Raw genomic sequence first — 10,560 nt, forward strand, 5'->3', positions numbered from 1 at the left:
GAGGTCAAAACCTCGCAACGAAATCAATTAATATGGAACGTTTTTAATCAATAAGAACGGGACATTACACACTTGATGGCCCCAAAAGAGAAACATGATATAGATTAATAATGGTAGGGACCTAAAGATTAAATATGGACCGTAACCATCGTTAATTAATTACATTCTCATATTTAATCATTGAAGAAAACACTTTCTTAGAACATATGAACGGACCATATCAAATCCCTAAAAAATCACTATCAATTCTTTGTTAAAGTTTAAAATGTTATGTCATAACCACTCCGGAGTATAATAATTAAAATAAAAAAGATGAAAAAAAAGATGAAAAAATATACTCGTATCTACTTATATATTTGTACGTAATGCATCAAACCAAATATAGCTAGTGAGGGAACCTAGTCACTGAAGTGAGTGAAGTCACTTGGCCCATTTCCCTTAACCATGAAAACCACTAGTGACATTGAACATGCACCCAACCAGACTCCCTTACTTGACCACCCTGAACCACCTTCAGCTGCGGTTAAAAAACAGTTGATCATAAGGGTTCTGTCTAGTATCATCTTAGTTTCTTTGTTATTTGCTTTCGCTTTCGTATTCATCATACGTAACCAACAAAATTCCAGTTATACCGTCACTAATTCGGAACCTGTTCCGAATAAACCTTCACTGCAACACTCGCAATCTGATCGGTTGACGTGGGAGCGAACAGCTTTTCATTTTCAACCGGCGAAAAACTTCATCTACGGTAAAAATTGTTTTTAGATCAAAAATTTCTACTTTTGGAAAGTTTCTGGCCTAATTTTCATTTTTTTTGTTTGATTGTTTTGTGGTTACCGATTATGTTGCTTGGTGGATTCTACACTTAAGATCCCAATGGTATGTTTTTTTTATCATCTTATTCATACGTCTTAATTTGCAGTTTTTAACTTTCCTATCATTAAAAAATTAAAATAAATAATTTATGTATAAGAAAAATTTAAGTACTAGTAACTATTTGACTATACTACATCTTCTTATGGTTGTTTTGAGATTTTTTTTTCTATATGATAACTTTTTGATAGCATTATATTTTTCTATATGCTAAAGAAATTTAATGTTTATAACCTAAGAACCTAAATGGTCCATCTTAATTGCTTTAATTATATGATTTGAATGTTGGATTTTTCTATTTTAGGTCCATTATTCCACATGGGTTGGTACCATCTGTTCTATCAATACAACCCGTACGCACCCGTTTGGGGCAACATGTCATGGGGTCACGCCGTGTCGAAAAACATGATCAACTGGTTCGAGCTTCCAGTTGCTTTAACCCCAACCATTTGGTACGATATTGAAGGCGTTTTATCCGGGTCCACCACCGTCCTTCCAAACGGGCAAATCTTTGCATTATACACGGGAAATGCTAATGATTTTTCCCAATTACAATGTAAAGCTGTACCCGTTAACGTATCTGACCCACTTCTTGTTGATTGGGTCAGATATGACGATAACCCAATCCTGTATACTCCACCAGGGATTGGGTTAAAAGATTATCGGGACCCGTCAACAGTCTGGACGGGTCCCGATGGAAGGCATCGGATGATTATGGGAACTAAAAGAGGAACTACAGGAATGGTACTTGTGTACTACACCACTGATTACACTAACTACGAGTTGTCCGATGAACCATTGCACTCGGTCCCAAATACTGATATGTGGGAATGTGTTGACTTTTACCCTGTTTCGTTGACTAATGATAGTGCACTTGATATTGCGGCCTATGGGTCGGGTATCAAACATGTTATTAAAGAAAGTTGGGAGGGACATGGTATGGATTGGTATTCAATTGGGACTTATGATGCAACGACTGATAAATGGACACCCGATAACCCAGATCTAGATGTGGGTATTGGGTTCAGAGTTGATTATGGGCGATTTTTTGCATCGAAGAGTCTTTATGACCCGTTAAAGAAGAGGCGAGTTACTTGGGGTTATATTGGAGAATCAGATAGTCCTGATCAAGATCTCTCTAGAGGATGGGCTACTATCTACGTACGTTTCTTTTTCGTATCAGATTTTCTAGAAAACTGACATAAGTTAAAACGGGTTTGGGTAACGGGTCAAAACGGTTTTGGGTTAAATCGGTCATGTGTCAAATGGGTTATATTTTTTAACTAGTCCAAATGGGTATGGGTAACTGGTCGAAACGGTTCATGAGTCAATGGGTCAAACAAATTATTTTAGTTATTATTATTTAGTACTTACATTTATTATTTGTGCTCAACCCGTTTGACGGATTCACAAGACCCCTAAAACCTATCTTTATTTATGGAGCTTTAGGAATTGGTACCGATTAGACCCGAATCTTTATATTTTGTATAGGACCCAATAGGTTGGAGGGAAATTATTTTGGGGGTTTACACTGCCGAATTTTTTGTTCAAGACCCAATTGACCCACATTTGAGATTATGGGTCTCAATTCCCATGTAGACGTATTGATCTTATATGTTACATATGATAGAATGTTGGAAGAACCGTGGTGCTAGATAGAAAAACGGGAACCCATCTTCTTCATTGGCCCGTTGAGGAAATTGAAAGTTTAAGATCCAAAGTTAGTGAATTCAAAGAGATTGAGCTAAACCCAGGTTCGATCATTCCACTTGAAATAGGCATGGCTACTCAGGTACAAGACTTATAATCTGTTAAGGCGTTAAGATGTACTTAAATTAAATAAGAACTTTAGAACATAACAATTGGATATTTTGCATTTTGCAGTTGGACATAGTTGCAACATTTGAGGTGGATCAAGATGCATTAGAAGCAAAAAGTGAAACCAATGATGAATACGATTGCACCGCAAGCTCGGGTGCAGCCCAAAGGGGAAGGTTGGGACCATTTGGGGTTGCGGTTCTTGCTGATGGAACCCTTTCTGAGTTGACTCCAGTGTATTTCTACATAGCTAAAAATAGCAATGGAGTTGTAGCAACACATTTTTGTACGGATAAGCTAAGGTAAAAAAAAACAGCAACATTTAATGAAACATTTCACATAAAAATGTAACAATATTTAATTTAGTTAGATTAACTATTATTATTATCTCTTTGTTGAAAAAATTCAGGTCATCCCTTGATTATGACGGTGAGAAAGTGGTATATGGGAGCACTGTTCCTGTACTTGATGAAGAAGAAATGACAATGAGGTTATTGGTAAGTGTAATGTAATTAATGAAATGCTAACACAAAATAAAACCATATGTTCTATCACTAAAGGTCTCAGGTTCAACCCTCTCTAGCGACATATATTTTGAAATGGTCAATGAAAAGGGCCCGTAATGGGATAACCCGGTTAGACCGCACATAGATTAAGTGAAAATACTCCTTTTTTTCCGAGTAGCTTGAACAAAAAATTTGTCTGTTTACCCTTTTACATAATAAAATATGATATTGTTTATTTGTGTAAATGTGAAATAGGTGGATCATTCTGTGATAGAGGGGTTTGCACAAGGAGGAAGAACGGTAATAACATCAAGAGTGTATCCAACAAAGGCAATATACGAAGGAGCCAAAGTGTTTTTGTTCAACAACGCAACTGAAGCCAACGTTAAGGCATCTATCAAGATTTGGCATATGGCTACTGCCCAAGTTCAGCCTTACCCTTTTTAAAATCTTAATATCCTACGGAGTACTAGTTTTCATTAATGTATTTTAATTTTGTTATTCTTATTCAGAGATTATTCCTACAAAACATGTACCATTTCTATGGTTTCAGTTCATTTGTTGTGCATGTATTAGTAAACTTCTATTGTTGTACTTTGGGGAATAAGTTATTAGTAAACTTCTATCGATGGTTTGTTGTGCTTGTAGCAGTGTCTTGCTATCTTAAGCTTAGCATCCATGTGATCATGCCTATTATAAAGACATTCAGATAAATCAACCCCAACAAGACATTCGAATTAGTAGGTAGTTTAAATACAGAAGTAAAAAACAATGACATTGTTATCTTATTATGGTGCCATACTTTCGTAAACTCGAGTGTCTGACTATCATAAGTTAATAACCGTTGTGCCATTTACCAGACTTGCTTGTTAACTACTGTTGTTCCTTATACCATTTACAAAATCAATTCAAAGATAGAGTATAACTGAATTTGAAAAACGCTCCGAACATGTATTAGATGAGTTCATAATAATTATTATAAAAAGGTGATTAAATTTTATACCGGACTTGTTTCGTCTGGCGCTTGAGCATTGAGCACAGATGTTCGTGGCACGTCTTCTGAAAAAATAATAATAATTCAGTAAGTAGTACTCCTAAGCAAGTAACGTTTGCAGCTAACTTCTTTCTGCTGCAGATTTTCATTTCTGTTATTACAATATAATATAATAATAAAATAAAATCTAAGAACTGAAAAAGTAAGAGTGATTATTACGATTTAGTTGGGTTTGTGGATCTTGGTTGATACCCATCTTGATCTTAAACTTGTCCCGTTTGAATCTCCTTTCAGCCAATATCTGTTGCATTTTAGCCACCTCCGATTTGAACAGCTCCGGATTGTTGATACGAAGATCTTCCAATCTTTTATGTAACTCGGAGGTAGGTGGAGGAGGGTCGGGAAGATCCGGCGGCGGCGGATGTATTGTACAATATGTCAGATTTTCGTTTCTGAAAAAAAAAAATAATACTAATAAATAAATAGAATACCCATAAATAAACAAATATACATCAATTTTCAAACAAAACCATCCAAAATTGAATACCCATAAACAAATTTGGATATAATATATTAAGAGTATTCGTGACCAAAACCTAAATCTGAAAAACAAGATTGAAATATTCAACAACAACAATAATAATAATAATAATAATTCAATAAAATGAAAGAATATATAGAAATTACCTGTTTATTTCGCTTTGAAAACGGATGTGCATGTTGCAGAGCTTGGAGCTCGGATGTTTAATGAGAGAGGCGACCGGCGGGTTAATTCACGCCAAATTTTTAATTAATCAATAAAACTGCATTGCTCTGTGATTATTACAATCAATTAAAAGGAAACACAATAACTAGAATTAGGAAACAAATAAACTCAAAGCAATGTGTATGGATCGCCTGTCTTATTAGGGCGGTGGGAGTGGAGGTTGTTAGCCATTATATTAGTCCTTGGGCTTAGCCCATTTTGTATTACTAGGTTTAGCCCTATTTATATCTATGTTCGAAGACAAATATGGATCGCCTGTCTTATTAGGGTGGTGGGAGTGGAGGTTGTTAGCCATTATATTAGTCCTTGGACTTAACCCATTTTGTATTACTAGCGTTTAGCCCTATTTATATCTATGTTCTATGTATAATACAATATTTGTCTCCCTCAAATAGTATATAAAACATAGATATAAATAGGGCTAAACCCTAGTAATATAAAATGGGCTAAGCCCAAAAACTAAACATATGGACTAATATAATGGCTAACAGAGGTCAGTAGCCTCCCTTCTCACCCCTGCGTCTCCAATTTCCCACTCCCCACATCTGTCGCACACCTCCGTTTCACTTCGATCAGTCCCCCAGGCGACATGATTTTGTTTCTTGGTTTAATAAAATGATAATAAAAATACCCAAGTGACACATCAAGTCACCACTCTCCACTTCTTCTGACTCAACAAGTCACGTCTGACATGTCAAGTGACCTGATTCGAGTGTATAGATAGATAGATATATTAATATAGTTATTATAACATCTATCGTTTGTTAATATTAATATAATATATAATATATATATATATAATATACGTAGTATTATTTATAGTAATATAATGTAACATAATATTTTAGAAAATGAAATTGTATATTAACTTAAATTAGAAAATCTAGTAAATTTGATTAATATATGGAAATAACTTATAGACTGACACATGGTATAACTAAAGAAAAAGTTGACACGTGGTAGGAGTTAATCAGGGGTTGACACGTAAGATTATTATCACGCGCTTTATATAATGTATAGACAGATACTTCGCGTATTATATTTATATAAATATAAATTAGTAAGTCAGTAAATTAGTAACATGATATTATATGGATAGCTCACCGCCACTTCAAAACTTGAGTTAAGAACCCATACAGCTCAATTCAAGCTCACTTTCAAAATGTCCACAACATTAACATATGTGACGACCCGGAAATTTCTGACCAAATTTAAACTTTATCTTCAAAATAATTTAAAGTTTTCGACACGATAAGCAAAGTCTGTAATGTTGAGTCTCAAGTTTTGGAACTATATTCATGTAATCAATTATTCTTTGACTGTTCTCGAAGATTCACGAACAATATATATATATAACTTAATGTGCATATATATATATATGATTTCGAGTTATTTAGTAAACGATAGTAACATTCGATTATTGATTCGATTGATATTTAGATAAGTTAACTAAAACGTTTAAGATGAACCAGAAAATCATTATTTGCTACAGTAAAAAAAACCTTTGCTACAGTAACTTTGCTACATTAAAACACTATTTTAAAATGAAAATTTATATATGTATATGTATATACTACTAGACGATAATTTATAGAAGCAAATAACCAAAACACTTAATTGATTGAAGCCACACTTCGAGTGACATAGTTTAACAATGATTAAGTTTAATTTTTGATAAAAGTACACGTCGGGTAACGAAAAGTACTAGTTTTCTAAGCGTACGAAAATGCATTCGAGAAACCGGAACCGGGACATAAGTCGAGTGACAACGTACGAGTCAACGAACCAAAAATTACAAGTCAACTATGCACGTGAATATAATATAATATATAATTAATTATATAAATTAAATATATTATATATATTAAATTTAAATACGTCGACAAGCAAAACAACAAATTAATGTGAGCTGTAAAAAGAGGTCATGCGATCGCATGGCCAAAGGCCTTCGAACCCATGCGATCGCATGAGGCAAAATTTCAGAAAAGGCCTATAAAAGTCGAGCTCGTTCACTGAATTGCACACACACATATATCATCCATCTTACTCTGTATTTATTTATTTATTTAATTATTATTATTATTATTATTATTATTATTATTATTATTATTATTATTATTATTAAGATTAATATTATTATTATTATTATTATTATTATTAGTATTATTATTAGTAGTATTATTATACATAAAATACTACGACGAAGTCATGAGCGTGTCACTTTCAAAATGGGTTTTCAAGCGGGATAGAGCTAAGGAAATTATGGGTTATAGCTATTGAGGTTATGGGTAATGTACGTGGGTATTATTGGCAAGTCAAACCTAGTGTTTATCGTCTCTGTTGCGTCTACGTACTTCCCTGCAATATTGAATCACGATATTGATACGTGAGCATTCATATTTTATCTTTTATATATTAATTGTGTATCCATGTCTAGTGCTCGAGTATATATATTTATGCATGCTTGTATGCTAAATTTCGTCGTTAAACAGTTTATAATGAATCACGAATTAAATACATATATTACTAGTAAAAGATATATGATATACATGTTTTTGGAAAGCTGGCGAAAAATCAATAACTTTTCATTTAGAAATCGCGTAATTTCGATGAACGAATCAAAAGATATGATCAACTGAATTATGATTGACGTTAATTAGAATTGCTTGTGAATCTGCAATTAATATTTAAACAACTTGTTTGTAAGATTGATAAATTGGATTTTTGAATATTACCAACCGAGTAAATGAATCCTTATATAAGGTACGTCTCGTTTTGTTGAACTATTGTCAAAATTGACTTTTTGAAACGACTTTGGATAACTTTTGTATGTCGATCTCGAGCATTAGGATTGTGATACACTATGACCTGACTTATCTTGATAGACATTTATTGACCAACATATGTTCTCTAGGTTGAGATCTACGGTTATTTGGTAATCCGAGTTTCGGTCACATTTTGGTGAACGACTTTATATGCTGCTAAGGTGAGTTTCATTTGCTCCCTTTTTAATTGTTTTTGCAATATATATTTTTGGGCTGAGAATACATGCACTTTATTTTAAACACAATGGATACAAGTACATACTAAATTCTACACCGAGTTTGAACCGAAAATCCCTTAGCTTTGGTAACTAGTAACTGCCGGTTATAAGAACTGGTGGGCGCGAGTAGTTATATATGGATCCATAGGGCTTGACATCCCCGTCTGTTCCAGGTATAGAAACCCTAGCCTGAACTATAAAACATACGTATGCTATTTGAGTGTATTGTACATGTTGGTTGCATGTATGTTAAAACATGGGTACTTATTATAACGTTAAAGCTTAGTTACCAGGGTGCTCAATCTTGTAGAATAATTTGATAAACGTTTCTGGATGAAATAACTGAAATCTTGTGATACACCTTTATGTACAGATTATGCAAAACATTAAAACTATGAACTCACCAACCTTTGTGTTGACACTTGTTAGCATGTTTATTCTCAGGTTCCCTAGAAGTCTTCCGCTGTTTGCTTATATGTTAGACAAGCTATGTGCATGGAGTCTTACATGGCATATTTTTCAAGGAAACGTTTCATTCACCAAATCATCACCATGTATCTTATTTTGACTGCATTGTCAACGGAAGTACTATTGTAAACTATTATTTACGGTGATTGTCTATATGTAGAAATCATCAGATATCGAAAACCTTTGATTTAAATATTCATTTATGGTGAGCCTTTTCAAAAGATTGCAATGTTTACATATCATATAGAGGTCAAATACCTCGCAATAAAATCGATGAATGACGTGTCCGTTCATATGGATTTGGAGCGATTGTCACAGTTGGTATCAGAGCGTTGGTCCTAGCGAACCAGGTCTTGCATGAGTGTGTCTAACTGATACGGAGTAGTTGTTTAGATGCATTAGTAAGTCTGGACTTCGACCGTGTTTGCATGTTAAAAGTTTTGCTTATTATTTCTTGTCAGAAATTACATGCTTATCATTCTTAAAGTCTAGGCACGTTTTCCTGCATTTATTGCATAAATGGTGTATAGACAAAAATTCATATCTTAGCGTATCTGTTACTGTAAACTTTTCCTGACACCTTCCGAAAATTTCTCCGTGATTTATGGAATTTGGTATTATATATACATATGTAAATTATGTATTGAAGAATACCAAACTAAATTCTACAATCTAATTCATATCAAAAATCATCTCCCTAATTATACAAGATGGATCCCGTATCTAGTTCAAATTCCTTAAACTCCGACAGCTATTCCGATATGGATATTCACCTGAATTCCGAAGACAGTGTAACCGGAATGGATCAACCAATCAGCCATCACCTATTCTGGATGAATTAGGGATGGGTTCGTAGCCTGCTTAGTCATTGGATACAAGAAGAAGGTGATCCCTTCCATCCACCACATTGCCCTCTTGGCTAGGAACCTGAAGCACTTACCGGCGAACCTATTCGAGACACCATTTTCTCTCTCATTTTCAGAGTGTCTCGTCACGATTATATATTATCTCAAATTCTAGATCTTATTCGTCCACTCGTCCGAACCGACAATCACCCCGATGTAATAGAAGAAGTCAACGAGCTTCGCGCTCGGGTGGTGGCTTTAGAGAATGTGGTGCAAAGGTTACAAGCACCAGCAGCAGCACCGGCAGCAACAGCACCACCATCAGTAACACCAACAGTACCATCACCACCACCAACAACAACATCCGCATCCCACACCTCAACATCACAATCTGTACCTCGAACATCAACGTCATACGCACCATAGATACCAAGGAATACTAACAACAACAAACGATTAAGTATTGATTCATAACTTCATCGAATAAATATTTTCCAGAGAATATGTAGTTTCTAAAAGTTTTAGAGATTATATATTCTAGTCCTAGTAGAAAACCAGATGAGATTAATATTATGTTAACTCATTAAATCCATGATTACATCTAAGGAAAATATATATGTAGGTATATTTTCATAAAGATTGTAATTAAGAAAATTCTTTTGTACAAACTGTTAATGGTGAGAATATTTTAACGGATAGGTAATACCCGAGAGATATATAAATTCACAATTAGTATGTTACATTCTTCGATTCTGATTCAACAAATCATTAACTATACTCACTACTTTCACAACAATAAATATTCTTTTATAAAAATCAAAGCAACCATCCTCATCCAAATTTGATTACATATTTTGATTTTGACAAATCAAAATCCAAGTCAAGATTTAACAAAAGACATCATTCTTATATTCCTACATCTTTCGAAGCTATACTTTGACTTCAAAACTGTGCTAGAACATCATAGAACTCAGAAAATTATTTGTATCATTCAAATTCCTAGAACATCATATGAATATTAACGATTACAATCTATGTTCAAATCCCTCGAAATTCCTGAAGACACTTCAAATAATGAATCATCGAGATGATGATCCAACCACATGTTACCGCAGTCTTATACCTGAAAAACCCTCGAAATCAAAGTCATAGTTTAACACGTATCCGTGTCAGACCCTTTGGCATTTATTAGCTAAAATAACTTTTCAATCCCTTTTCAAAATAGACAGTTTTGTCACCACTCCAGC

The 10,560-nt window shown here is 34.1% G+C and overlaps 2 protein-coding genes across 2 annotated transcripts; one reads left to right on the forward strand and one right to left on the reverse strand.

Moving 5' to 3' along the window:
• The first annotated feature begins 355 nt into the window (after positions 1-355).
• On the forward strand, positions 356-3,820 carry LOC139863033 (beta-fructofuranosidase, soluble isoenzyme I-like). Its single transcript, XM_071851680.1, has 7 exons — positions 356-748; positions 871-879; positions 1,178-2,034; positions 2,504-2,665; positions 2,758-2,993; positions 3,101-3,188; positions 3,453-3,820. The coding sequence occupies exons 1-7, from the start codon at positions 445-447 to the stop codon at positions 3,642-3,644; spliced, it is 1,848 nt and encodes a 615-aa protein (XP_071707781.1). The 5' UTR covers positions 356-444; the 3' UTR covers positions 3,645-3,820.
• A 101-nt stretch (positions 3,821-3,921) lies between these two features.
• LOC139861458 (uncharacterized) lies at positions 3,922-4,992 on the reverse strand. Its single transcript, XM_071849847.1, has 3 exons — positions 4,879-4,992; positions 4,411-4,643; positions 3,922-4,256 (listed from the first exon to the last, which is right to left on the reverse strand). Exons 1-3 carry the CDS (start codon positions 4,908-4,910, stop codon positions 4,195-4,197), a joined length of 327 nt encoding a protein of 108 aa, XP_071705948.1. The 5' UTR covers positions 4,911-4,992; the 3' UTR covers positions 3,922-4,194.
• Positions 4,993-10,560: the final 5,568 nt, after the last annotated feature.

The sequence above is a fragment of the Rutidosis leptorrhynchoides genome, chromosome 8 (genome assembly GCF_046630445.1).
Source record: "Rutidosis leptorrhynchoides isolate AG116_Rl617_1_P2 chromosome 8, CSIRO_AGI_Rlap_v1, whole genome shotgun sequence".
Lineage (NCBI taxonomy): Eukaryota > Viridiplantae > Streptophyta > Magnoliopsida > Asterales > Asteraceae > Rutidosis > Rutidosis leptorrhynchoides.

Bases quoted from the DNA above. Each gene is read 5' to 3' on its own strand.
- LOC139863033 (XM_071851680.1), top strand. From the start codon at position 445: ATGAAAACCACTAGTGACATTGAACATGCACCCAACCAGACTCCCTTA. The intron at 2,035-2,503 runs GTACGTTTCTTT...TACATATGATAG, and splicing joins GAGGATGGGCTACTATCTAC to AATGTTGGAAGAACCGTGGT. The intron at 2,994-3,100 runs GTAAAAAAAAAC...GAAAAAATTCAG, and splicing joins TTTTGTACGGATAAGCTAAG to GTCATCCCTTGATTATGACG.
- LOC139861458 (XM_071849847.1), bottom strand. From the start codon at position 4,910: ATGCACATCCGTTTTCAAAGCGAAATAAACAG. The intron at 4,644-4,878 runs GTAATTTCTATA...TTTTTTTTTCAG, and splicing joins TTTCAAAGCGAAATAAACAG to AAACGAAAATCTGACATATT. The intron at 4,257-4,410 runs GTAATAATCACT...TTATTTTTTCAG, and splicing joins TCCACAAACCCAACTAAATC to AAGACGTGCCACGAACATCT.